Source organism: Octodon degus, unplaced genomic scaffold (genome assembly GCF_000260255.1).
Source record: "Octodon degus isolate 3935 unplaced genomic scaffold, OctDeg1.0 scaffold00075, whole genome shotgun sequence".
Lineage (NCBI taxonomy): Eukaryota > Metazoa > Chordata > Mammalia > Rodentia > Octodontidae > Octodon > Octodon degus.
This window is the reverse complement of record NW_004524651.1, coordinates 4,087,934-4,115,326: the sequence shown is the minus strand read 5'-3', so window position 1 is coordinate 4,115,326 and position 27,393 is coordinate 4,087,934. Positions and strand designations below refer to the sequence as shown.

The window sequence follows — 27,393 nt, the reverse complement described above, 5'->3', positions numbered from 1 at the left end:
CCCTTGGCTGGAGGGCAGGCGCAGTGGAGCGCGGGTGACATGGTGCGCGGCAAGATATCCCGGCTCTTGGTGCATGACGTGCGCTTCCCCACGTCGCTCGGGGGCCACGGCTCGGACGCCATGGTAAGTGCCACGGACGTCCGGCCCGCCCCCAACCGGCCGGCCCGCGGGCCATTAAGCCGACGGCTTTGCAACCCTTGCTGCGCCTGTCCGGTGGGAGCCGCGCTGGGACAGGGGAGCTGCCTTTCTCCGAGAGCCGGCAATAGCCAAAAACCCCGGCAACACCCCACTCCCGAGCGAGCGTTTCACTTTCTCTGTGCCGTCTAAACTGTCCTAGCTTTGCTTTTACAATGCAAGTTTTCCTGGAAGGTCAAAATGCATCCATAAAATGCAGCACCAACAACCGTTCTGTTGGGTTGCTCCAAGGAGCCCGCAGTACTCCGAGTACGTGAATAGAGTTGACAGCGGTGGAGACCCCGAGGCCCAGCGTGGGGAGTTGGGTTCAGGGGGTGGCTCGTCCTGCCTGTGCTGCTGTCTGCAGTGCGACTTAAACAAGACCCGAGTCTGGGCCTTCTGGGCCTGTCCGTGAAATGAGAGCGGTACCGTGGAGCTGAGAGACCAAGCACCTAGTAGCGGTGCTCAGGGAAGTTCTGGTACCCAGGAACATTTGCCAGGGCCAAACGGTGTGCGCAGCTTCTACCTAGACGTCCGGGGCCGTTTTCGCTTGCTGAAAATATTAGAGGAACTTTTTCCTGCCCTCTGGCCAACTGACTGTCATTCAGCTGGCTCTGAGACACAGGTGGCTGCCCGACGCCGACCGCTGGCCCTTCACTGACTCCCGCCCCACTCCTGTCCCCACGAGACACAGCTGTGCCCGCGTGGAAATGTGGAAAGGAGGAGGTCAGCCCTACATAGAGGAAAGAGACTGCGGTCAGGGATGCTAAGTTGAATTTACCAGGATGTTTCTTCTTCCATAGCAAGGTAGACAGAAAACATGCTCTTTACATTTCTTTGCTCTTTGTCAGCCTGGACTAATTTATAAAAACAGGTATCTCAAAAGAAAGCCCTTTATTCTGAGACTGACTTCTTTTTAAATCCCCGAGTCCTTTCTTACATGTTACCATGGTAAATGCCTTTAAAGTCCCAGTCAAAGCAGGCATGGTGGCACATGTCATCTCTGCATCCTGGGAGGCTGAGGCGGGAGAATCACAGGTTCAAGCCCAGCCAGGGCTCTAGACTGTGCCTTGAAATAAAAAAATGAAAAGGACTAGGAATGTAGCTCAGTCTAGGGAGGCCCTGGGTTCAATCCCCAGTACAAAGAAAAAAGCCCACTGATAATCCTTTGTAGACCTCGGAATATCACCACCCTGGATCTGAGGAGGTCCCCGAAGCTGAAATAAAGAACCTAACCCACCCTTATGTAGGAATAAGTTTACAGGCTTGTCGACTCCCCACCCCCACCCCACAGAAGAGAATTTGCAGGACTCATCAGGAAGAGGCATAGGAAGGGTTTTATTAAGCCGAAAATAAAGGTACTTGTGCAAAGAAATCGGGTGCAGGGCCTCATAAAGGCATTTATTTCCAGGAATGGGGAACATTTATTCTTCTCTTGAGGGAGTGGAAACTCTACCAACAGGTAGCCCAGGCCCCAGAAGGATAAGAGCCCATTGTACTGCTATGGGCCAGGGTTTCTTTTGCTTTTCTTCAAGACAATTTATGAACTTTCAGTCACAAGGAATTTTAGGAGCCAATTGTGTGGCACACACCTGTAATCCCAGCTCTTGGGAGGCTGAGGCAGGAGGAACACCCTGGGTTTGAGGCCAGCATAGGCTAAAAGTGAGTTGAAGGCCAGCCTGGGGCTACATAGGCTGAGACCCTGCCTAACAAGAAACAACAACAACAACAAAAAAAAAAATCCTAAAGACATTTGAGTGCAGTGTTTAGGGTCTGGCGGTAAAGTAGCCTAAGGAATGTAAGGCCTGCTGATCTAGCTTACCCTGGGTACCTGAAGCCCAAAAGTTGCAGTCTTAAAAGTACAATATTTAGTTGATTTCTTTGTCTCTTTTTTGTCCCACCTCACAAATAAATGTGTTTGGTTTGGTATTGAGACAGGGTCCTTCCTGCTATGAAGCCCCAGCAAGCGTTTGTAAAGTCCAGACACCAGAGGGAGTGCAGCTGCCGCTGCCCCTCTGAGGCCTAGCAGCTGCGGCGGAGCATGCAGTCTGTCCAGGCCTGGGCTTTCTCCTGCGGGAAGTGGGCAGAGTCGCTGATCCTTCTCTCGTGTAAGACAGATACAGTGGTGTCCACTTGTAGGTGTATGGGGCTGCCGGAAGCAGAGAGCCCTGCTGTAAGGGTTCACTCTGTTTACACGTAAGGAAACACACAGGGGATTCTGGCCCAGGGCTGACTTCATGGGATGTTAAGATGACTTGGTTTAGGGCAGAAGAGTTGAGGAAACAATTCATCTGGACAGAGCAGAGGGTGGGGTGCTGATTCTCCAGGACCTCCCCGGAGAATGTGCTGCTTTGCAGTTTCTGTGGGGTTGGCTTCTCTCGCCCTCAGGACCTGCTGGAGTCAGCACTTAGCCACTTTCAGGGAAGCGGCAGAGGCAGCCTTCCTGATGAGAGGTGGGGTTTGTATTCATTTCTTTCTGCCATGAAGGGGCACTTGAACTGTCCTCCAGCGCATTTGAGTGAAGGTTCCCCACAGCCTTGGCTGCTGCCCCCCAAGAGCCCGGGGGGACCACCCTCTTGCTGAGAGTTCGTGCCAGCCCCTCAGCCCATACGAATGCTCTTTGCCCCGCCAGATAGCGGCCTCGAGTTCCTCTTTGCCCTCTCTCCCCTAGAGCTTCTGTGTATTTCTGCCTGACTGATCTCCTAGTTTTCACCTGGCTTTGACTGTTGACTTTCTCTTCCCACTATATGAAAAATCCCCCCATCTCATTAGGCCTTGCTGATTTCCTAACTGTCAAACTACAGACTTAGCAAAACACATGGTGAAGCCGGGCACGGGAATACAGTGCCTATGATCCCAGCTTAGGAGGCTGAGGCAGGAGGATCCAAAGTTTGCCGCCACGTCAGCCTGGGAAGCTTAGCAAGCAAGACCCTCTGTAAATGAGAGGCCACGGAGGTAGCTCAGTGGTAGCACTGACTTTGCCTGCGTGAAGCCTTGCGTTCAGTCCCCAACGGCTTAAAAGAAACGCTTTTAAAACAAAAAGCGTTTATGACAGTAAAAAGCTAAAGTAGTCTAGAGAAAAAGGGTTGTCGGGTTCTGTTCAGGGCTGTTTTAAGGCTCTATGTCTTCGTCTCCCCTCGTGGTCTCTGAGCTTGTGCTGTTGTCCTGTCAGCCCTATTTTAAACTGCTGCAGTGAAACCCAGTTCGGTTTTATTTAAGGTCTCTCTAAAGCCTAAGTCTATTCAATTTGAAGCTGCTTGTGAAAAATAACTGTTTGGGGAGTTGTGGTTGAGAACTCCTGGCTTTAAAATTGAGCTGAACAACAGTTTCACACTAGCATTAAAAATTTCTGCATCATCGCAACACTCAGGAGACTGAGGCAGGAGGATCTCTGTGAGTTCAAAGTCAAACTGAACTACATAATAAGACCCTGTCTCAAAAAACATCAAGAAATAAAATATCCCCATTTGGGGCTGGCGTGGAGTTCATTGGCAGAGTGTGTGCTTAGCATGTGAGAGGCCCTCGGCTCATCCCCAGTGTGCACACACTCGTGCACACTCACAGGATAGCTATGCCTTGCACCTTCGGTCCACTGGACTCCTAGGAGGGCTTTCCCTTGGTCCTTTCGGAGCCCCCAGCTTCCTTTGGGTTCTGCTGCTATTTCATGAGCTGGGTGTCCTCGCATCCCTTCTTTGCTGCATTGTCTATTCCTGTGCCTCTTTCATTTTGGGGTCGCTCATGTTTGGATTTGGGTGGGACTCTCCCCTGCAGCACACGGACCCTGACTACTCAGCAGCCTACGTTGTCCTAGAAACTGACGCGGAAGACGGGCTGCGGGGCTGCGGGCTCACCTTCACCCTTGGGAAGGGCACCGAAGTGGGTGAGTTGAGCCTTCTCCTGAGGTTCCTGGGCTTCCTTTTCACTTAGATTCCGGTCCTGATCTGCCTTCTCTTTGTATTTACCGCTCAAAGGGAGTAAAAATAGCCTCAGAGGGTTTGTTATTTGTTTTGCGGGGAGAAGTTAAAGTGACTGCATTTGTAGCCTTCTATATATAGCCTGCTGCTAAGTGCTGGGATCGACTGATTTCCTTGCATCAGATAACTCCAAGAGTGGCTTCCACTGCTTTTGACTCCTGGCTGGTGCAGGGCCTGGAGCAGCGGGGGCGGCCAGCTGACCCTGGGGAGCAAGAGGACGCAGATGTGAGTTCTTCTAGCCCGGCTTTCAGGGGTGTACACTGTGAGTCCACTCAGGTCTCAAGCTCTTTCACAAGTTGGCTGCAAGAGCAGATTCCTGGCCGTCCACTTGCTTCGACCCTGCCCCGCTCTCCTAAATGGAAGACAGCAGACATAGTGTAACATCCCTCAGACCTGGGCAAGATCTCAGTGGTGATGTTAAACCCCCTAGTCATTAGAGACAGGGAAACTGAGGCCCAGACAGCAACTCAGGGTGACAGACTCTGACTCCAAAACACCTCATCTCTAGAACATTTGAACACACCTTGTATGTGTGTTCACACTTACTGTGGACTACCATGAAACACTGCAAAAAGTAACCTGTGCATGTAGGTTTCAGTGAGTGTGTAGGGCCTGAAGCTGGCCTGGACAGTGAAGGTCAGGAAGGGGGAGCCCAGGTTTTGCCTGTGTGGCCAGCTCATGCCTCTCTCCTGGCATTTGCCATTAACCTGCTCAATGGCCATAGATAGAAGTCTTGCCCTACTGACAGATTTAATATTGTCAAGCAGATAAAAAAATGTGTGTGGAGGCCAGGAATATAGCTCAAGGGCACAAGCACCTGCCTGTTCAGTGCAAGGTCCTGAGTTCAATTCCAGGTACTAAAAAAAGGGTGTGTGTGGGTGTGGGTGTGGGTGTGGGTGTGTGCTCATGCGCATGCTCGTGAGTACGTGTGTGTGTGTGTGTGTGTGTGTGTGTGTGTGTGTGTGACAGTGAATGACAAGGAAGTCTTCACAGTCTTCCAGCGGCTGCTGCCAGGGGGCTGTGGTTCCAGCTCCTCCCGGGAGAGCTAGCAGCCACTCCACCCTCAGTGTCTGCAGACCACCGTGGAAGGCAGAGGATGGCTGTCAAGCAGACAAAGGAGCACAGAAGTTGCTTAGGGCCACAGTGCAGTGGAAGTCATTTTAAAAAGTTCCTCCAAGCTGTCCAGAGAGGAGGTCTTTCCTTTTGCAGGGGTGAGGCTTTGAGGTGCATCTCCAAGGTAAACAGGGCCCAGGTGGGCCGTGGCATGGGACATGCGTCTCCCCACACCATAGCCCCACGCTTCCTGGTGTTTCCCATCCTCCAGAGCATTTGAGCGAAGGTTCCCTCAGGTAGTGACTGCCTGAGTGAAGCAGGTTTGGGAGCTGTTTCAGGGACTCTCCTGTCCCTGGTGATGCATGGAACGCTGCACGAGGCCGCTGCCCTCCCCTCCGCAGGCAGAGCCTCATGGGCAGAGATGGTTTAGCCACCCTGTTAGGGCCCAGGCGTGGAGCTTTGCGGCACTGTGCGCACAAAGGGACCAAGCAAGCAGGGAGCAGGTCAGGGGGCTCTCAGTGGATGGCTCGGGCAGGGGTGATCAGCCCACCTCCTATGGACTCAGGTAGGGCTCCTTGGGCTAACGAGCTGGCCTCTGCCCGCCCCTGCCGGCTGCACCGCGACAGAGCCCCAGTGAACTCTGCCTCTGCTGCTTGCAGTGTTTCACGTGATTCACCGCGATCAACCTGCCGGGAAAGTGCTCCAGGCCCGCCCGGCTCCGCAGCCTCCATCCGGGTCTCTCCCACGTTTCCTGACCAGTATTTCAGGCAGAGCAAAGACGAAGGAAAGTTGTTTTCTAATGTCTAGAGGAGAGTGATGTTTTTTGTTGGCCACTTGTCTTTCAGCTGATCCTTTATTAAATTTACTCATTCTTTCTTCCCTGCCTTCCCACTTTTTCTCACCCCCTTCGCCCCCCGACCTTCCGTCTTGCCTCAGCTTCCCAGAGTGCTACATTACAGGACAGTGCCACCCTGCTCGTGGCTTTGACGGGGCAGCGTCCGGCCTGCGGCAGAATCTGTGCCACATGCGCCCCAGTGGTGAGCCCCTCTGCCTCAGCTGATGAACGCGGCCACCGCGGGCTCACTCGGGCTCCGCATTCACACACTGGGCGTGGACAAGCAAGCACACACAGACATGCGCAATGTAGACCAAGCTAGTTTTTTCTTTTTAAGGTAATGATATAAAAGAGGGGAAAAACAGGCCAAAATAGGTAGCTTTGAAAGGCTCATGTCACAGCTGGGCATGGTGGCACACACCTGTAATCCAAGCACTCTGAGAGGCTGAGGCGAAAGGATTTTGATTTTGACTCCAGCGGTTTGGACATCCTAACAACTTAAGACTTTATCTCAAAAGAAAAAAAAAATCTCTGGATATAGCTCAGCATAAAGGCCCTGGGTTCAACACACACACACACACACACACACACACACACACACAGAGTTGGTGCCACCACTTGAATGCCAATGCCCACAGCTTCACTGAAGGTCCTTTGAGGGCAGGGGACCCTGGAGATTCAGGGCCCCAGCAAAAAACCCTTGGGTTCAGTCAGCAAGAAGCTGGCTCGCAAGGGCCAAGTTTTTCCAGATGACTTCCCACCCATCCCATCCTACATGCAGGCCTGAATTTCTCTGCCCTGGAGTCAGATCACCACAACCCAGATGTCTATCAAAAGCAGCAGATTTCCATTAACTCCCTGCAGCGTCTTTTTGTGGAGCAAGGAAAATCCACGTTATTCATCCTTTAGGCTAGAAAAGATGAGATCACCCTAGCTTCTGGTTAGATGCCTTTGTTACTGTGATACAAACCACGGGCTGCTTTAGTCAGTGATTCACGCGCTGCTCTGGCTGGGTCTAGAGGCCCCCAAAGCCCCATGCGAGCATAGGTGGGGCTTTTTCAGAGGTAGCTGGATCTAGTGTGTGGATGCTGGGGCTGATTCATGGCACAGTGCTAGGCTCAAGGGCACTAGAATTAAGGGTGTGAGCACTGCCCGCCCTGAGCAGCCTGGAAAAGACAAAAGGAACAGAAAGATGTGCTCATGCCCCTTGCTGCTTTTTCTGCAGTGTGGGCACCATGAACTGCTCCCCTCTGCGACTCCCTTCTGCCAAGCCACTGTGCCTCGGAGCCAGCTGATTATGGACTGAAACCTCTACAAATTGTGAGCTGGATAAACCTTTTCCCCTTTAACTTTGGTGTTAAAGGGAAAAATACGAGGAAGGAAGAAGTTTTAAACCGACCCCAAAAGGTAGCTTTTTAAGTATTCATGTCATAGCTTGCTTTGTCTCAGTAACAAGAAAAGTAACTAAGACACAGCAGCAGTGTAAGCCCATGAGAACAGGATTTAGTGCAGATACTGCTATAATACCTCAGCCTGAGTCACTGACTCACATTCTTTTAAAATCTAAGAGCATCAACCATCAAGACAGGAAGCAGATACTCTTCTTGCAATCCTAGGGAGTGAGGCGAGGCACAGTGTGAGGCAAGGCACGGTGGCGCATGCCCACAGCCCCAGCCCTTGGAAGGCTGAGGCAGGAGGATTGCTGCAAGTTTGAGGCCAGCCTAGGCTACACAGTGAGTTCAGTCAGTCTGCACCACACAGCAAAACCCTATCTCAAAACAAACAATTTCAGGGAATATCTGAGCTACAATGATAGATGCACCCATCAAAAAAGGAAAGAACCCCAAATGGCTACTTCAGCCCCAAATACTACATCCGTCCACAACCACAAGGCCAGGCGTGCCCGTGAGCATGTGGTACCACTTCAGAATGTCCTCCTGGGGGGGGGGGGGGGGGGGGGCACTGCGGAGTGGTGGGGGGCGGCCCGAGGGGCTGGGGGGGGGGCTGCCCATTAGCTCAGGTGTTTAAGTGCCTGCTGAAACAAAGCGGCCTCACGGAGCTGTGGTTCCATACCCAGATACTCAAGCCAATCCAGAGAATGTCTTCCTCGCTGCATCTGATGGACAACAAAACTGTGCCCTATTAGCCATCCAATTAAATAACTTAGAGTTTCTGCGCTTGAGGCAGTATAACACCAAGCAACATGTTTATCAAAATATTTGAAAATAAAGAAATGCCTTTGGAGCTAACTTGGTTTGATTACTTCGGTCATTTATATGTATATTAAATGTTTTCTAGAATGAGCAAAGACTGGAAGAGTCTTTCCCATACAATTTGTTTCTTTACTTATTCTTCATTGTGTGTGTGTATGAGAGAGAGAGAGAGAGAGAGAGACAGACAGACAGACAGACAGACAGACAGACAGACAGACAGTCGGCGCTGGTGATGGACCCCAAGGCCTCACACAGGATGGACGACCTCTGAACCCCGTTGTACCCCACCCCTTTTCATTTTAAGCAGTGCAATGAAGTCTCAAGGCACCAAAAGGAACCGCTGATGGTAGTGCTGACTCAGCCCTCAAGCTACTTATGGGAAATGTAATTGCAACATCCTAAGTCAGTAGTAAGAAGTGCAGCGCATTTTGTGTATTTGGGGTTTTGTTGTTGTTGTTTGAGACAGGGTCTTGCTGTGTAGTGTAGGCCAGGATTATGCTCACTAGGTAAACAAGGCTGGCCTCAAACTCGCAACATTCCTCCTGCCTCAGCCTCCTGAGTGCAGGATTATAGACGTGCACCGCCACACCTGGCAGGAAGCTCAGTGTTAATGAAGACTACTTTCATGTACTTTAGCACATTTTATAAGCATTATGCTATTTTAAAAAGTCTTCCCTTTTTTCGTATTTTTTATTCTTTTTATTTTTTGAAGCAGAGGATTGCTATGTAGCTTAGGCTGGTCCTGAACTTGCTATGCAGCCCAGGCTGGCCTCAAACACTGTGATCCCCTACCTCAGCCTCCTGATTAGAATGACACACCTTGCTTCATTTCATCTTTAATACTATGTGATGTTGTGAGTTCAAGATGTTTTCTATATTTGTTAATAATGAAATGACTTTTTTTGAAAAAAATCTGTAAGTCAGAGTATTCTTATTCTTAAAAACACTGAATGAGCAAGATTTTGCTTTGCTTTGATCATCCAAACACTTTACACAGGGAAAAGAAAATAATTGGGGAGGCTTATTTAAACTGTGGTTCACGTGCTAACCAGTTCAAACGCATTTGCTCTGCTCAGAAAGTTTATCTCAGTTTATGGACTCTCAGCTATTCTGCTGCTGCCTGGTAGTTACAGCAAGGGCAGAGACTGACTTGGAACTACTGGACAAAGCCCTGGCCTTTGTAACTAAATTTTAAAAAATTAGTTTGTGTGTTTTCATGTTTTGTTTTGTTTTTTTTTTTCTGGCGAGCTAGCTCAGTGGACTAAGTGGCTACTTAGGCAAGCACAGGGACTGGAGTTCGATCGCTGGTACCTCATGCCTAGCCAGCCCCACCTCTGGGCTTGCAGAGCCAGCCACTGAGACTGGGCATGGTGACGCACACCTGTAAAACCAGCACTGTGGAGGGTGAAAACAAGAGGATCACTATGAGTCTGAGCTGTGTGGTGAGATCCTGTACCAATACCAAATACATAAAAAATAAAATACCAATCCCATCCTTCTCTAATAGTCATCTGTGCTGTGAATGCTCTCGCCCACCATGTGCTTCACAAGGACCTCAGGGACATCGTTGGCAACTTCCGAGGCTTCTACAGGCAGCTCACCAGCGACGGGCAGCTCCGATGGGTAAGGGCGCTGTTTTATTTATTTTTGGTATCAGGGATTGAACTCAGGACCTTGCCCTTGCCAGGCAGGCATTTATGCTGATAAGCTATATTCCTGGTCGCTCTGGGTGCTGATTCATAAGGAACCTTTATATGTGGTGTTACTAAGGTCTGAGGTGTCCTGTGTGAACACAGAGATGGGTTTGCAATTTTATTTTATTTTTTGTATTTATTTTGTATTGTAGGGAAGTACTTGTACAGGGTGTTCAAGTGATCTGTCTGTTTACAGCCTCCCAAGAGCTGGGATTACAAGGGCGCGTGCCACCACAGTCTCAACTGTCATCTCAGCAGGCCCCCGGGGGTAGGGTGGGGCTGGCACCACCTGCTTGCAGGAGCTTTAATCCACTGAGCTATTTGGCTGGCCCTGGGTTTGTAATTTTAAAATAAAATATTTCATTCAGATGAGTTAGAGCTGAAGCCCCTCAGATAATTGGCAGTGTGGGGTCACTGGCCCCTAGCAGCGAGGCTGAGCCTGGGCGTGTTCGCATCTGAGTTCTTTCAGCTCTTTGGTGCCTCCCTGCCTTCTCCCTGGGTTGGGAAAGGTTGCAAGTAAAGGGCTGAGCAGAAAACTTCCAGGGAAGGAGGATGTGAGTAGCACTGCTGCCTTGGGAGGAGGCCATTAGGAGAAAAGCCTGAGAGCGGAGTTGCAGTGAGGACCCCGGTGCCTTCTGGGAGTGGGCTGGTGCCGAGCCCTGAGGGTGGAGCGTGCCCGAGGGAGGTCCAGAAGCAGGATGCTAAGAGCTGGAGGAATCCAGGCATCTGGACTCTGTCCTTGACTCCTGAGGCCCAGTCTGTCCTTTCCTCGCTGACCAGTGTCCGTCCCTGCGTAGAGAAGGGTACACAGGGGTGCACTGTCCACGCTGCCTTGGATTTCAGTTAGGACTTTCTCGCCAAGTTCAGCCTTGCTTACTGGAAGCTCCCACTGGCCAAATCCACGACAGCTGAATCATCAGAATAGACATACGAGTAGTGGCTTATCATTACATTCTGGATGAAATAACCCACAAGTCCATACAGATTGCAACAAGGGAAAACTCGTTACAGCAGAATGCAAAGCAATAGGTATGAGATGAGTGCTGATGCCAGGAAGTGACATCACGAAGCCACCAGGGCTGCAACGAGTGGACACGAGTCATCTGCAGATGACTCATCTGTGATGTAGAAAAGGAGAAGAGTAACTTCACGGTGGAGAATCCAAGTGGACTCTGCGTTACTCCAGCATTGCAACTTAATCACCCTGATAATAAAAGAGCATCATCATTTATACAGTATTTATGTCAAAAATATATAGCTATGACCCGGCTCTAATCAGGAAGGAACTCTAGAGCAGCCCATATTGAGGGACATTACACAAGTCATGTGGCCCATACTCTTTAAAAATATCAGTATCATTAAAAAAGAAGAAAAAGTATTCGGAGGAAAAGAAACTACAGAGGCACAATGACTAGGTGCAAGGTGTGCTTCATAGACTGGACAGGTGACCAGGACATGGTATGGGGCAGCTTTCGCACCGCTGGGGCCAAATATCCAGTGCTTACAACCTGAAGGAAGAAACAGTGGTCCGGCTCATGGACTCAGAGGAGTCAGTCCATAGTCAGCTCCAAGGCACGAAGGTCCTGGTGGAAGGGCGCTCCCTTCATGGTGGCGGAAAGCACATTCGAGGAAGAGCATGGGAGGGAAGGGACCAGGAGCCAGATGGAGTGCCCACCACATGCCTCCGTGACTCAGCTAACCCGCACGTGGGCTCCACAAATCCCCTAGCAGTCTCCAAGCCAGTCATGGGGACAGCTAAGCTTAACCATCACTGGGAGTGGTGATATTTGGTTATGGACCATGGTTTAGATAATGTGGTCCATCAGTATTTTATCCCCTGAATGGGCTCATGGTGGCGAGGAGAATGTCCTTTTTTTTTTTTGGCAGAACCGGGGATTGAACTCAGGCCCTTATGCTTGCCAGGCAAGTGCTTATTCTACTGAGCTATCTCCCTGACCCCCCTTGTTCTTGTTTTTGTTTTTGTTTTTAGTTTTGTTTTTGTCCTTGCTTTTAGCAGCTACATACAAAAGTATTTATGGGTAAAGAAGATGCTATCTGCAGCTCTGCTCTCATATGATTCAGAAATAAAGACAGAATGGTAAGCAGGGAACAAGTTTGGCTTTTTTTCTATTTTTGTGACTTTTCTACAGGTTAGAAACTTTTTTTAAAAATTGGCCTTTAGGTATGTTGCTGTCTCCATTGCTTTTCTCTTGTTGCTGGGACAAAATACCCACCACTCCAAATTAAGGAAGGAAAGGTTTATTAGTTCACATTTTGTGGAGGTTTCAGTCCATAGTCAGCTGGTTCCAAGGCAGAGTGACACATGACAGAGAGCAGCAGTTCATGGCAGCAGAAAACAGCAAAAATAGAAAGGTAAAAGCTGGGCCTATAGCTGCAGAGAGAACAGGCCTCTCTCTCTCCCTTATTCTGCATAAAGGCTTTCTGCCCCAGGGCAGGTGTAGCACTCACACCCATAATCCCAGCAGCACTCACACCTATAATCCCAGCATTGGCTCATGAATTAATCACAACCTTTACATAGAAATCCGCCCTGTAACCGCATGAGCCTTTGGGGGGACAACTAGAACAAACCATAATGGTTGCCATTGCTACCTTGCAGTTCTTGAAATGTTTCCCAGGCTTCAAGACCTAAGCATCCTTTTCATGTCTAAGAAGTGGATATCTTTGCTTCCCACCAGATTGGTCCAGAGAAAGGCGTGGTGCACCTGGCGACGGCAGCGATTCTGAATGCAGTGTGGGATCTGTGGGCGAAGCAGGAGGGAAAGGTAGCTCGGCTAGAGTCCCGCCTGTGGCTCCCAGCCACCCGATGCCACATGGCTAACTCTGCAAGCAGTGCTCTGAAGACCTCAGACGAATACATGTACCTCCCTGGGAGGAAATATGCTTCATTCTTTTCTCTCCTGGACATCTTGGCATTGCTGAGGAAGTTTCTGGAGTGGGTTGGGGAGGGGAGAAAGGGAAGAGGGTGGACTCAAAGGTGAAGGGTTGGGAGCCCAGGAGGATGGGTCCCACAGCAAGGATTTACTACTAACGAATTTACTAGCAGAACAAAAATGGGTGCTTTATGCTTTACAAATCTTTTTTTTTTTTTTTTAATTCCAGCCTCTGTGGAAGCTACTTGTGGACATGGTAAGTAGATCCTTTGGCCTTACAGCTGCTTCCTTGTTGTTGTTGTTTTCCTTTTTGAGACAGGTTTTTTTTTTTCTTTTTTCATGGAAACAGAATTGAACTCAGACCCTTGCGCTTGCCAGGGAAACGCTTATTCCACTGAGCCATCTCCCCAGGCCCAAGACAGGGTTTTGCTGTGCAGTTCAGGTTGCCCTTGAACTCACTAGGTAGCCCAGGCTAACCTCAGACTCATGGCGGTCCTCCTACCTCAGCGTCCCACGTGCTGGGATTACTGCCTTGTGCTGCCGTGCTGATTTATAGCTGCGTCTAATGAGATGGATTTCCTGGGTTATTTGTCTTTGGATAATCAGTAAATCTGCTGCAGACTATCTGCTGTTTACTGATGATAAAACAAACCCCAAGAAAATGCCACAGTCCCTGGGTGACATCCAGTGACAGCTCTGCCCATCAGGCTGCGTGGTGTGGGAGGGAGCGCAGGTCCCGACGTCCCATTGCACCAGACTCGAGATGCAAATGCTCGGCTTCCACTGCCTGAGGATGCCAAGATAGTCGTCAGGACCCCTGGGTACCTTACAGAACTGAAGACCCACTGCAAACAGAACTTCATAAACTCCGAAAAGCAAGATTGTACTCTTTTTTTTTCTTTTAAGTTTATTGGTACAGTTTAGATATACATAAAGATCATATTTATCATAAAGAAGTTGTACTTGTCCATGATATATTTGAGTCCTCTTTCTTGTTAGTCCCCTCCCCTCCTTCCAACCCCTCCTTCCTACCCATTTACAAAATTTTGTTACCATTTTTATCCTTCTTTTTTCATTTTTCTTTTCCCTTCCTTTTTTCCTCCCTTCTCCCTAGTTCCTCCTTCCTTTTGGACAATTTCTTCCTATTTCACAGCATTTATTGTACATTTTTGTCCTCATTTACTCTTTCAGCTTCTCACACCAGAGAAACCATGCAATGTTTATACATGTGTGCCTGATTTATTTCACTTATGGGTATGGTTTCAAGGTGCACCCACTTACCTAGAAACGTCTCAAGTTGACTCTTCTTCATGGCTGAGTAGTACTCCATTGTATTAAAAAACTAAAACAATGAAAACAAAAGAAATAAGAGAAGATAGGAAAAAAGGCAGGGGGGAAAACATGCATATATATATATATATGATGGCTGAGATGATTGTACTAAAAATTTCCATCAGTTTTTTGAAAATAGCAGTTAATGTGTAGAATTTTCACCTTGACTAATTGCACGTTGATATCTGATCTGAGCAACTACATCGAGGACAGCAATGTGTAATACAAAACGATGCTTGAATACTTGTCATCTTGGTCTTCAAAATGTGCACCATTTCTAATGTCATATCAATTGTTTTTGTATTTAGTACAGGGTGTACAGGGCGTACGGAGTCTCACTGTGTAGACTGAACTCATAATAGATTTTACTCTTAAGACATCATTTGGTCACTCTGCTGGCCAGAGCAAGACCACATGGATCCTGATGTCTCCACTTTGCAGTTCAAGCAAGGCAGGGACTTGACACCGAATTCCAAAGACATGCTCTTGGCTCTTTTCTTTCTCCCTGGCCTATTTATAGCAGGGACCAGCATCTTGCTGCTGAGCAGGAAAACACGTTGGCTGAGTGAAAGGGGCGCAGCGTTCAGAGCTAGCAGACCTGGCTTCGGGTCTGAACCTCACAGCTCACAACCAGCTGTGGATTGGGCTCATTAGCTGTGCCCAAGAGCTGCTACTGCCCAGGTGATGCCTGCTGTCCACACACAGAGGCCCTGCTGCTTTATGGCAGCAAAATGAAGGAAAAGCCAACAGGCAAAGGCCTTGGGGAGGTTGGGTCAGGTGGCCTTGCTCCTCCTGTGGGACAGGGAAGACAGCCTGTCGCATCTGCTCTCAGACACAGCGGAGGCAGTGTGGGGGTGGCCCTGGCACCTTGGCTTTGAGAGCCACCTCCTGTTCTCTGTAGTGAGCTCCTCCAGGACCATTCCCAGCCCTGCAGAGGTCACTGGTCACCCTTGAGGCAGAGCAATGTGGAGAGGGAACCCAGGTGTTGTGTTTGCTTGCCTTCTTGTCCTGAGTATTCGCCCTGCCAGATCCTCTGGCCCAGAAGCTGTGTTGATCAGAAAGAATAGGGCAGGGGACAGGGAGCGGAGGGACAGGGGAGGGACCTTAGGCTTTGTCAGGGGCTAGCAGTGAGCTTTAAAAAGACGCCATGCCAAGGAATGACAGGACCAGACCATTTCACATCCCCAAAGCCCACATGATTCCTGCAGGTTAGGGTAAGCAGCTTCTTAGATCCATAATCAGCCTGCACACTGACCAGGCTTGTTCTCTCCTGTCCCACTGTCAGGACCCCAGGACACTGGTATCCTGCATTGACTTCCGGTACATCACGGACGCCCTGACTGAGCAGGATGCCCTGGGTGAGGCACGCTGCATGGGACAGGAAGCCATGGGCTCTGCTGGGTGAGAGAGTGATGACAAGTTTTGTTTTTGTTTTACAGAAATACTGCAGAAAGGTCAAGTTGGTAAAAAAGAAAGAGGTGGGTTGGGAGGAAATTGCCCTCCACTGTTGTTGTCCACTGTTGAGTGCTCTGCCCTGCAGGTACACAGTCCCTCTCAATGCCTTGTACCAAGCAGCTGCGCAGTCAGCCAGTTGTGTGGGTCGGCAAAGAAGCCACCTGGGGAGACCTGGCTGCAGGGTCATTTCAGCCACTGCTCCCAGGAAGCTTGGCTCTAGGGTTGCACCATGGGGCCCTCAGAATGTACCTGGTCACCATGACAGCCCAGGGGGCTGGGCCAGTGGTGTATGCGTGTGAGAAGCTCCTCCCAGCAGAACAGCCAGTGTCTGTGGGCAGAAGCTTAGTTATAGGCAGTTCTAATTCCAGAGTTCCTGGAAAGCACAAAAGGTTGGGTGTTGCCAGGCCTGGTGGTACACACTGGTAACCCTAGTACTCAGAGCCTGAGGCAGGAGGATCATGTCAAGAGGGAGGCCAGCCTGGGCTACATAGTGAGTTCTGACCTGAGCTACACAGCCACTCTGTCTCAAACTGCACCACCACTGCCACTACCACCCCGCCTCGGGGTTAAGTCTTGTACATAAGTCAAGTCTTGTATTTTCCAGAAGAGCAAATGCTGACACATGGTTACCCTGCCTATACCACGTCATGCGCCTGGCTCGGGTACCCGGATGACTTGCTGAAGCAGGTGGGCTGTAAACCTGGATTTTGTGCAGACAGAAAACTGATTTTCCTTCCAGGCTCACAGTGCTACAGGCGTAGGCCACTTCTGACACAGATGCGTGGGTTTCCACAAAAGGTCCTGGGCGCGCTGTCAGCATCCTGCAGTTCCCCGCAGCAGGATCTGCCTGGGGTTGGCCTCAGACCGCAGCATCAGGACTCACCTCCCAGGACACCCCGCTTCAGCCTCCAGTCATGTACAGCCAAGCTGTCATGTGTTTCCGGGCTGCTCGCCTGAAGTGGCTCCCATCCGTGCTCCCTTGGGTTTGATCCTTTGCTGGATTGTGGAGCTCAGGGAAATGTTTACTTATGACACTGAGTGCTGCAAAGGCTGTACTCAGGCAGAGCCACATGGAGATGACAGGAGCCTCTGTCCCCTCTCTGGGCGCTGGGTACCCCAACACATCCACCAGCCCTGGAACTCTCTAGACTTAGTCTTTGTGGAGTTTTATGGGGCGTCCTTAAGTAGGCCGGTTGATGACATCGTTAACCATGGAAACTCACCCTTGAATCCTCGCCTCTCTAGAAGGCATATGGCAGCCAGCAGGGCTCATTTATCATTCTTTCTCATCATTTTTAAGTAGAATTGAGACAGAGATGGAATCACAGAGGCTGCCTGCTGCCTGCTACTCTTCCATCCACTAGTTCTCTGTGCCACAGAAAGCGCTAATTTAAAACCAGGGACACAGCTGAGCATGGTGGCACGTGCCTATAATCCGAGAACTTGGGAGGCTGAGGCGGAAGGATCGCTGCAAAGTCAAGGCCAGCCTGCACTGCATAGTGAGACCTTGCCTCAAAAGGAAAAACCAAAAATAGGGCCACTCGTGCTGCATACCCCTTCCAAGAATGTTGTGACAAACACTGAAAGGAATGGTTCCCATGGAGATGATGAAGAAAGTCACCCTGCGTGTAGAAAGAGCGATGCTATTGGCCAAGCTAGTCTTCCCTGGATTTCAACAATACATAGTGGTTTCTCTGGTTTGTGCTATGACCATAATGTTTGTGGCACCCAAGCAGACATGACTGAGGTCCCATCCAGAGGGGGCAGGTGTGGTGTGTGACGTGTGCTGTTAATGCAAACTCAACAACAGGCACACCTTTTCCCCACAGCTCTGTGTGGCAGCCCTGCAGGATGGCTGGACCAGGTAAGTGCTTGTGTGGTGACTTGACCTTCCCACTTAGCAGCGTGCGGAAGAGAGCCAGGAATTAAAAGGCATCCAAAAGGCCAGCAACGCCCCCTGCCATCCAACAGGAAGGCAGGATGGTAAAAACATTGTGATGGTCTATCTGCCACCACATAGCTCCTGGCTGTTCCCCAAAGCCAAATGCCCACCAAAGAGAAGTGTTTTGAGTTGATTCGGGACATTGAGGCAGCCAGGAAAGCACAACCAAAGACACTGATGAGCGAGGACTCCAGAGCCATTTCAGAGAATGGAATAGGTGTGTTCAAGGCAAGTGGGAGTAGTGTGGGGATTCAGAGCACTGAAGCTTTTACTGGAATAACTTTTTAACATATTTATCTTGGTTTTTTGATCACATCATGTATGTGATCAACACTGAGCACACAGCCACGTGACTGCCCACGCTCAGAGCCTGTGCCGTGGCCACCTGGCAGAGCACAGTGGGACAGGAAGCTAGGTTTGGCCACTCCCTGCTGTGGCACTCGTGGTAGGAAGAGACCTTGGCAGGGGCCTCAGCTGTCCTCTACTGTCCTTGGTATGCAGCCAGGTCCGTTCTACTCCTAGCCATAGGCCCCTGCACATGGGAATGGGGCACCCTGGGCTTTCCTCCTCTGGGCTCTTAAGCAGGCCCTCTACACACCAGGCTATAAAATAGGGAGCTGGCGCTTACGTGAGTCTCTTCCCATTTAGGGCTCAGCACCCTGTCTGCACCTCTGTCCCATCAGTCCTGCCTGGGGCCTCCTTGTCATTAATTCCTTAAGACAGCAAAGGCCCCATTCACTGAACTAAAGCTCTGACCTTTGCCTGGCTGTGCGGCCACAGGGATTGACAGCCACTGTCCCGGTAGAGCAGAGCTGCAGTGAGCAGGTTTTGGGCAAGGGACTTGGCTAACATTGATCGGGAAAGAGCCAGAGGTCACTGATACACGTGGTCCGTGAATCATTGACAGAGACGGTCGTTTCTGCCAACTCTTGAGGACAAAGTTAAACTAGCTGACCAAATCTGCTTCTAGGTTCAAAGTGAAGGTTGGCGCCGACCTCCAGGACGACGTGCGCAGATGCCGCCTCGTGAGAGACATGATTGGACCCGAGAAGACTTTGGTAAGTATCTTCACATGCTGCTAAGAAATGGTGACCTGGCAGGAAGTCTCCATTCAGGCCCAAAATGTAACTTATTTCAGGCAAGATCTTAAAAACTGGGGGACTTTTTACAACTTTTTGTCAGATGATATATGGCTCTGTGGTCTTACAGTAGGAGAATGTAGAACAAAACGGAGCACATGGAGTCTAACACTTTTTCGTTTTTTAATTCTGCAGAACTAGTTAAATAAGCTGGGGTGGGGAGAGCTGGGCCCTTGCTCACACTGCGCCTGAGTGGACAGGTCTCCCATTGGTGCCCCTGCATGTCAATCATTAATCTCTGCAGGTGGTTCTTCAGGTAGGTGGGGTTCAGGGAGACACACTGTTGAAGTGTTGAAACTGGCTGAGCTAAAAATTAAGGGTCAGCTGTTTCTGATCCCATATTTTTTGTGAAATGGCTCTTATTAAGTGTAAGGTATTTTCAGAAAAGCAAATCAGGGTGTGGTGGTGCCTACCTGTAAGGCCAACATGCTGGGAGGATGAAGCAGGAAGATGACAAATTTGAGTCCAACCTGGGCAACTTAGCAAGACTTTGTCAATAAATAAATAAATAAATAAATAAATAAAAAGGGCCGAGGATATAGCTCCATTCTAAGGCCCTGAGTTCAGTCCCCAATACTAAGAAACAAAAAGTTGCAATCAGATGTATTTACGAAGCTTTAGAAGCGACTTCATAAATTAAAACTCATGTTTGGAGTCCTGCCATAGCACTGAAATCCCATTATTTATACATGAGTTAGTGCTGCTTTTGTTTCATGAGGTCATTCTCTTCCAAATAACTGATGATAAAATGTGGTCCCAGGCTCCCATCTTGGTGTTCTTAGAGTCCGGGGAGGGCGCGCTAACCACGCAGCACTTTCCACAGCTGCTTGTTTCTCGTCTGTCAGCTCAGGTGTCGTGAGGTTGACGATACAGGGGTGGGAGGCCCCCTCCCAGGCTCCGCGCTCCAGCACCTGGCTTTCTGGCCGGATGGCAGCAGGCAGAGCCAGGGTGTGGAGGCTCAAGAGCTGGGCTTAAGCTCTCTACTGGCCTGACTTACTGGCCTGAGCAAGTTCTCTCTGTGTCTTTTATCTGTGAAACGGACTAATACAGCCTTTTTCATGGAGTTCTTATAAGCAGTAAATGGAACAAAACCTGCCCGGCACCTAGGAGAGCAGGCCCTTCATTAATGGGAGCTGTTCATTAATGTGCCAGACACATGGGGAGCCAAACTCAGTGTTAACTGCATGTGACTGAGCATGAGATAAAACGGTCCTACAAACAGAGCTAGGGCCACAAGATGTGTACCTGAGAGCTCCTTTCATTGGGGCTGTGGGCTGCACAGCAGTCTGCCTTGGGCCATTCTCACCGGGTAGGGCTCCCCCTGCAGATGTTGGATGCCAACCAGCGCTGGGACGTGCCTGAGGCAGTGGAATGGATGTCAAGGCTGGCAGAGTTCAAGCCGCTGTGGATCGAGGAGCCCACGTCTCCTGATGACATCCTGGGCCATGCTGCCATCTCTAAGGTAGGCCGACCGCTGCCTGTGCCATCCTGGCCACTGACTCTTGGATTTAGTGTTTCCAAGGGGTTAGACAGACCCTAGCATGGCCTCACTTGCTCCCTTGCACATTTCCCAAGGATGCAGAGTTAGCCTCCCCCTTTTGGGTTCTGGAAAAACCCGACGTCAGTCACTGTAATGTGTGACAGGTAAGGGGCTGTAGACCTGGTGTCCTATCCTCCCTGCACTTCTGCCTGTTGTAGATCAGTAAGTCACTAAAAGGTGCAAGGCTACCAGACTCTTAACAGACAGGCTTCCCATGCTTTTTAAGTATGGAAATGCGACAGATATTTGAATATATATGGTCTCTCAGTCACAGTGGCTCAAGGTAAAACATTTCTACTTTGTAACAGTACCAGGGTAACAGGCATTCAGTAGAAAGCATGATTCGTTGTTTTTTTTTTTAATTTTTTTTATTTAACTTTATTTTTAAGGAAGGGTCTACAGGGTGTTCAGGGTCTCACTACTAGATCAGAATTGTAGTGATTCTCCTGTTTACAGCCTCCCAAGAGCTGGGATTACAGGTGTGTGCCACCATGCCCAGTCTCAATGGCCATCTCAGCGCACCCTGGGGACAGGACCGGCATGGCAGGCCTAGGGATTGAACCCCCGGCCCCTGTGCCTGTTTGCAGGTGCTTTAATCTGTTGAGTTATTTGGCCAGTCCTATGCTTCATATTTTGATTGTGGCTTTTTCTCAGGCAATATGCAGAACAATAATCTTGCAGCACTGGACAGCAGCAGCTGCCAGTCAGCATCAAGCTTTCCAGGAACAGCTTGCAGGGCCCTGTGTGGCTCAGCTGTGATGTTTGGTAGATTAGGTGTTAAATGCATTCTCTTATTACCTTGTCAGCTGAGGGGGTTATCAGGACATAAAGCCACTGTAAATTCAGGTGCGCTTGTACTCAGATCACCTGGAATGAAATAGTGTAGACTCCTCTGCATGGCTCCAAAGGCGTGCTTAGCTCTTGGCAGAGCCAGGCTTTCCAGAAATAAAGCCGCCTGTTTCCCATGAGCTCTTGGGACAGATTTGTACTAACTAGAGTTAGCCTCCCTCCCCCACCTTTTTAAAATTTATTTTATTTTTTTTTGCGGTACTGGGGATTGAACTCAGGCCCTAGCACTTGCCAGGCAAGCGCTTATTCTACTGAGCCATCTCCCTGGCCCCTCTCCCCTTTGGGTTGTGAACAAATGTCAGAGCATCTAAGGAGCCTCTTCCAGGGAGGGAAGGAGGCAGGAAGGCAGGGCGGAGAGAGTCTCCCATTGCCTCAGCTTACGGTCCTGATGTACAAAGCTGCGATGTCACCTGGTTCATTTGTACCAGACCAACTCCTAGGGTTCTGAACCTCAGCCCAGAGCAAGCTCTGTAAGAAGCCACAGTAACCACAGGCTGCAGGATGCATATACCAGTGGGGCAGGCCCAGTACAGAATTCAAGGATGGCCCAACGTGGCCATCCTGAGTCCATGTCCACGAGCCTCTGCCCACACAGATGCTGTCCTAAGCCTTGCCATTCCCGAGGCACAGGTCCAGCCAGTGGTCAATGCTGCTGCCCCTTTTGTGGCTATGAACCTTTTCCCCGCTAGGGTGTGAGGAAAGGCTCACAGGCCTGTTCTGCTCCAGCTTGCTCAGCCAGTCAGCCGAGGACTGACCATAAGTCAGACACACACCAGCAGCCTTTGCTTCAGGACAGCCCCCATCACCTCACAGCCTCTCTGGGAAGGAAAACCAAGATACGTAAGACAGAAATGAGCTAGGCCACTGTGTGCGGAGTGCAGGACAACAAAGTCTGAGGCTGGGGGGGACCTGAGTGACCGTGAGGAGCCCCACGCTGCAGGTGAGGGAACATAGGCTGGAGCAGTAGGACAACAACAGCCACCTTTACTGAAATAGAAGTTGGGGTGGCACATGTCGGTAATCCTGGCATGCAGGAGGCTGAGGCAGGAGGATCACTTCAAGTTTGAGGTTAGCCAGGGCTGCACAGTGAGTTCAAGGCCACTCTGAATTACATAGTAAATTCCTGTCTCAAAATAACCACCCCTTCCTTAAAAAAAAAAAAAAAATAATAATAATAATAATTGTGTGCACACATAAGACAGAGAAACAAAAGCCAAAACTTCCAAGGAATCATTGCAAAGTGGGAATCTCTGGTGAGAAGTCATAGGTCAGGCCCCCCCCCAGGCCTGCTCTCCTTTGCTCCTTAAGGTTCTGGGGTAACAGCACCCTGTGGGAGGCTCTCCAGGCACCGAGAGTGGCCTTGTATTGCTTGCAGGGGGAGGCTCTGAGGTAGGGACAGGTGAGCCATGGCCGAGGCAGCTCCAGACAGCGCGTCTGCAGGCGGCGAGAACAGGGTGGGCTGGACACACAATTGAGGGCCATAGGGGCTCAGGGGTGCTGCTCCCAGAAGCAGCCACTGCAGGTCCCTGGGCCAGAGGAGGCGCTGCTGCTGCTGCTGACCAATGCATTGAAACAGGCACCGAGAAGGTGACAAGCGAGCAGGGGCAACTGAGGCAGGGCTGGGAGGCTGCTGTCCCCTGGCAGGACAAAGGGGAAGGAGGCTTCAATACATTTGCCTTTTGTCTCCTCCCCGCTTGTTTTTTCTCCTTTTTCTTTGTTGAGACAAAGAACCAAATGTCCTTAAATTACAAATTTGAGGAAGCACAAAATATGAGCGTGAAAAGTGCTTTTGGCACCATCTGCTGAAACAGAGACTTTCTGCAGTCAGGAAACCCAGCCCTGGGTGGCTGCATGTGCCACGTCCATGTCCACACTTCCTGCCAGAGCCAGGACACAGAGCTGAGTCAGGAACACCTTGCCCTTAGTTATTTCATTGAGAAGTCGGCATGAGCTAGCAACCTGGAAGTCTCCTCTGGCTCTGGTCCTGGCTTGGAGGACACAGCTCGGCTGCGTACTTTCTAGCTTTGCGATCTGACCAGGGAGGTGCTCTTATGCGGTTCCCCCTTCTGTAAGAGATGCCCAGGGCTCCTCTCCTGCCAGGCTGTGACCAGGAATCACACACATTCATGCTTTGTGCAGCACCTGGCAGGCAGCGAGGGCTCCAAGTACGTCCCTGGGAAATGAAAGGAAAACCAGGCAGACACCCAAGAAGCCTCAGATGGGCAACTGTGGAGGTACAGCCGGTGGAGGCTGAGAAGGGCAGCCTGGGGCCCAGGTAGCACGTGATGGACATGGATTCCCAGGGCCAGGCAAGGTCACCACGTCCAAGTGAAGGTTCCAGCACTTCACCAGATCTGTTGCCCATGCAGTGGCCAGGGAAAGTGTTTTGGAAGTGACAGAGGCATGAGAAAGTTCTAGATGGTTCTAGAAGGTTCTTCATTGATAGAAGGATCGTCAGGGACACAGTGGAACACAGGGGTAAGCAGAGATTGATCATGAGTGCCTGGTAAGCCACAAAGCAGCCCACTGTGCCTTGCACAGGTGCCCAAGAAGGCAGGTCTGGTCACCGCACAAGAAAGCAGTCACTGCGAGGGTGCAGCTGCTGGCCGTGTATAGAAGCACTGGCCTCACTGTGTGGACAGGGAGCCCCCATCCTCTTCCCTGGGCATCTTCTGCCTGCCTTTGATTGTCACACGGTTCAGTGGCACTTCCTTTTGCAGCTGTGAATATTCTTAACATGAGGAGCTGTAGTTCAGACCCTAGAAAAGTAACGGTAGGCTGCTTTCTCTCCTAGGCGCTGGTCCCGTTAGGAATTGGCGTGGCCACCGGAGAACAGGTGAGTGACGTGTCTGTGGTACCACTACACATCAACCACTGTCACTGGTTACACTTTGAGCCAGGAAGTCTTTTTTACCACCTTAAAACTAGGCAGGGCTGGGGAGATGGCTCAGTGGAATAAGCGCTTGCCTAGCAAGTTCAAGGGCCTGAGTTCAATCCCCAGTTGTACAAAAAAAAAAAAAAAAAAAGAACTGAGCAGTACATCATGTGAAGTCAGAGTCAAAAGCAGATGGTTTTTCCTATCATTTATATAGTGCAGGGGATTTTTTTCAAAACATCTACTCAGAATCCACAAGGCAGCAATTTAAAGGCATTGCAAGGGCACACAACAGCACCAGAAAGCGGCTTCTAAACTGGGTCAATGGGATGGCGTCTGCTCTCAGTGCTCGTAAACGAAGTGCTGGTGCCTGCCAAGCCCCGCTGCAGCCTGCAGCCGGCCCACCAGCAGAGTGGAGCAGCTCCAGAACAGATTGTTTTCCCAGCAAAAGGAACAATACCCTCTGCCTGCGTTCTGTTTTGTCAACGCGCCACCTGCTTGTGGCTCTCCCCATGTCTCTTCACCATGCTCTGCCTCCCCTCCCACGTGCTAGGGCGGGTGACACTCCTTACTGCGTGAAGTGGCATGATCTGTCCCTGACTCATGGTCACATCTGCAGATCTAGAAGGCAGTGAGCGCACGGTCCCCACCCACACCGGCAGGGGTGCCTCTGCTCAGCCAGAACAAAGGAGAAATGTGGCCTGGGTGTCCCGAGACCACGCACGAGGGACAGCGGGCACAAAATCTCCACATGGCCAGGCCCAGGGACCCTAATGGCCAGCGCTGACTCTTCTGTTGGTGTCATTTTCAATTCTATTTCTAGTGTCACAACAGAGTGATATTTAAACAACTTCTACAAGCAAACGCCCTGCAGTTTCTCCAGATTGATAGCTGCAGACTGGGAAGCGTCAATGAGAATCTCTCAGTGTTACTGATGGCCAAAAAATTTGGAAGTAAGGGCACGGCCCCCTCCGCATCCCCCCATCGGATGCCCAGGGCCCCCTCTTCCTGTGGGCTTCACCACTCAGTGAGTCTGTAGCCTGCTATGTCAACGCTTTCTCTCATTTGGCTCCCATCAAGGAGTCTTAAGTGATTTTCCCAAAGGGATTCTGCTCCTAAATATTCATGACTGAATCACCTGTGGACACTAACCATCGGGTTCTTCCCCGCCTCTTCCTGCACTGCTTTTGGCATCCAGGAGCAATGTCTTCCTTCTAGTTCCCGTATGTCCCCACGCTGGCGGAGTTGGCCTCTGCGAGCTGGTGCAGCACTTGATTATATTTGACTACATATCGGTCTCTGCAAGCCTTCGAAACAGGTCAGTGCACTAACTGCTCTGCTTCGGTAGCAGCATCAGCCGGGGCTGGCTCTGTGGGGCCTGCTTTCACCATCAGACGCCCAGAACGCAGCACTGCTGCCAGGGCCGGCCCGGCCCTGAGAAAGCCAGCTGCATGCGGAACAGCACAGCGTTGCTGTCTGTCATACAGATGTGTTGCTTTTGCTTTGACTTCTCCCCACGGGCAGTAAGAATGGGGCCCGCCGGAGCAGCCACTGTTCCTTCCAGAAGCTGGGAAGCCTGTGCACTGGGGTTGGATTTGCACCCAGAACTTTTCCCTCCACTGGCTCTATTGTGTGCCTTCCCGAGGCCGCCCGTTGCTCACATATGTGCTCTCCATGGCGTCTCCTCGTCCTGAGCTAGTCTTCCACCACTTGGCATGCCTTTATTTCCATCTTCTCAGCAGCCCTGGGACCTTTACCCTGGCACAGACTTCCTTCCCATCCCCTGCATGTCTGGCTTTGCTTATTACGCATGCCTTTGGTTTTGTTTTGTTTTTGGAACAGGGTCTTGCTGTGCAGAGTGGCCTTGAAGTCAGTATGCAGCTCAGGCTGGCCTCGAACTCACAGGGATCCTCCCTCACTCCTTGGCGGGGATTACATGCCTGCGCCATCGAACCTAGTTTGTTATGCCTTCTTTTGTCCTGGAATTAAAAATGTCTCATTCCAAATGTACAGCAAGAACCAGACATGCACGGGAAAGGCAAAGCCAGATTCAGCCCCCCTCCTGAGGAGAAGGCTCTGTCAGGGCACCCAGAGGATTAGCTGCAGTGGTTTTTCCTTAGGGTGGTAGTAAGACCCTTCACTCTGCCCAGATGTCGTACTACGAATCAGATGCGAAAGAAGGAATCCAGGGCCGCCACAGGTCAACCTTACGGAAGTCTAAACTTGGGTGCACATCTGAAGATGAAGCTGGAGACTGGATCACTGTCCTCTCCCCTCCCAGTGAGCACTCAGACTCTAGCATGGAAAGCTGCAGGGCACTCTCTTGCCCGCAGTTCCTGCCTTCAAGATTAGTGATTCTGATGGGGGAAAAGCCTGCAGGTTTCAAGGTGGGAAAGAGGGTCGTCCCCCCACACTGCACGATGTCTCTGGTACTTGACACCCAAACACTAGTGCCTCAACAGGGCTTGCTGTCACACATCAGTCCTGAAGTTTGTCACCTTGGGACATGTCTTGCCTTTTTTCAATGCCCAACTGTCCTGTCCCCTGTGGCTGGGTCTTCTGCTCCCCCCTTCACAGATGACACCACAGCTCATGGCTCACTACTTGGGCCCACAGAAACCACACAACTCACTTATCAGCTTCTCTGTGTAGCCCCAGCATTGGGCAGTTAGCCTGTCACCTGTGCCTCTAGAAGGAACTTCACGAGGCCACTCAATGTCTTATCACCCTGGCCAGGCAAGGCTGACCCAACATTCCTGGAGCCCGATTTGATGCCTCTGGGGGACCTCAAGCCCCTGCACTGCAAGGGACTGCACGGCTCACTTCTCCTCAGCCAGTCCCACTGCTCTTCCAGATGCTCAGCACCTGAGGTGGAAGTCAAGGGCTTCTCGCAGAAACGCGTGGAACCGCACATGGCCCCCGTCAGCTCTAGCGGTTAGCAGCTCCTGGGTTACTGACTCTAGGTGCCGTTGCTTCTCCTAGGATGTGTGAATACGTGGACCACCTGCACGAGCACTTCAAGTACCCTGTGCACATCAAGCAGGCTTCCTACATGCCTCCGAAGGTGAGCCAGGCCCAGGGCCCTTGGACACGCTTGCGCGCTTCATGTAACCAGCAACATGTACTACGCATGGCCTTGTTCCGGGGGGAATAAGCACCACTTGCTTTATTTTTTGCCAGGACGCAGGCTACTCGACAGAAATGAGGGAGGATTCTGTAGAGAAGCACAACTATCCAGATGGCGAAGTCTGGAAGAAACTCCTCGCTGCTCAAGAAAACGAAGCATTCAGCCCTATGACTGCCTCTTCATTACCTACTACCTTTTCTTCCTGGCTAGTTTTATAAAAGTAGAAGAAAAATCTCCTGCTACTGATCAAGTTCAGCTGAAAGTCCCATTAACCTCAGGAATCAATCAGCTTCATCA

The 27,393-nt window shown here is 50.6% G+C and overlaps 1 protein-coding gene across 2 annotated transcripts; it reads left to right on the top strand.

Annotated features, from left to right (window-relative positions):
- Positions 1-27,393, top strand: Enosf1 (enolase superfamily member 1). 2 transcript variants are annotated; one of them, XM_004635822.2, is made up of 16 exons: positions 1-123; positions 3,946-4,054; positions 9,757-9,872; positions 12,643-12,729; positions 13,067-13,093; positions 15,455-15,527; positions 15,609-15,647; positions 16,229-16,311; positions 17,454-17,488; positions 18,537-18,624; positions 20,033-20,167; positions 23,889-23,930; positions 24,793-24,922; positions 25,188-25,287; positions 26,952-27,033; positions 27,150-27,393. In XM_004635822.2, exons 1-16 carry the CDS (start codon positions 40-42, stop codon positions 27,312-27,314), a joined length of 1,395 nt encoding a protein of 464 aa, XP_004635879.1. In that variant the 5' UTR covers positions 1-39; the 3' UTR covers positions 27,315-27,393. The 2 variants fall into 2 exon arrangements, with proteins under 2 accessions (XP_004635879.1, XP_023576172.1); XM_023720404.1 differs by lacking the exons at positions 1-123; positions 3,946-4,054; positions 9,757-9,872; positions 12,643-12,729; positions 15,609-15,647 and having other exon boundaries at positions 15,455-15,570.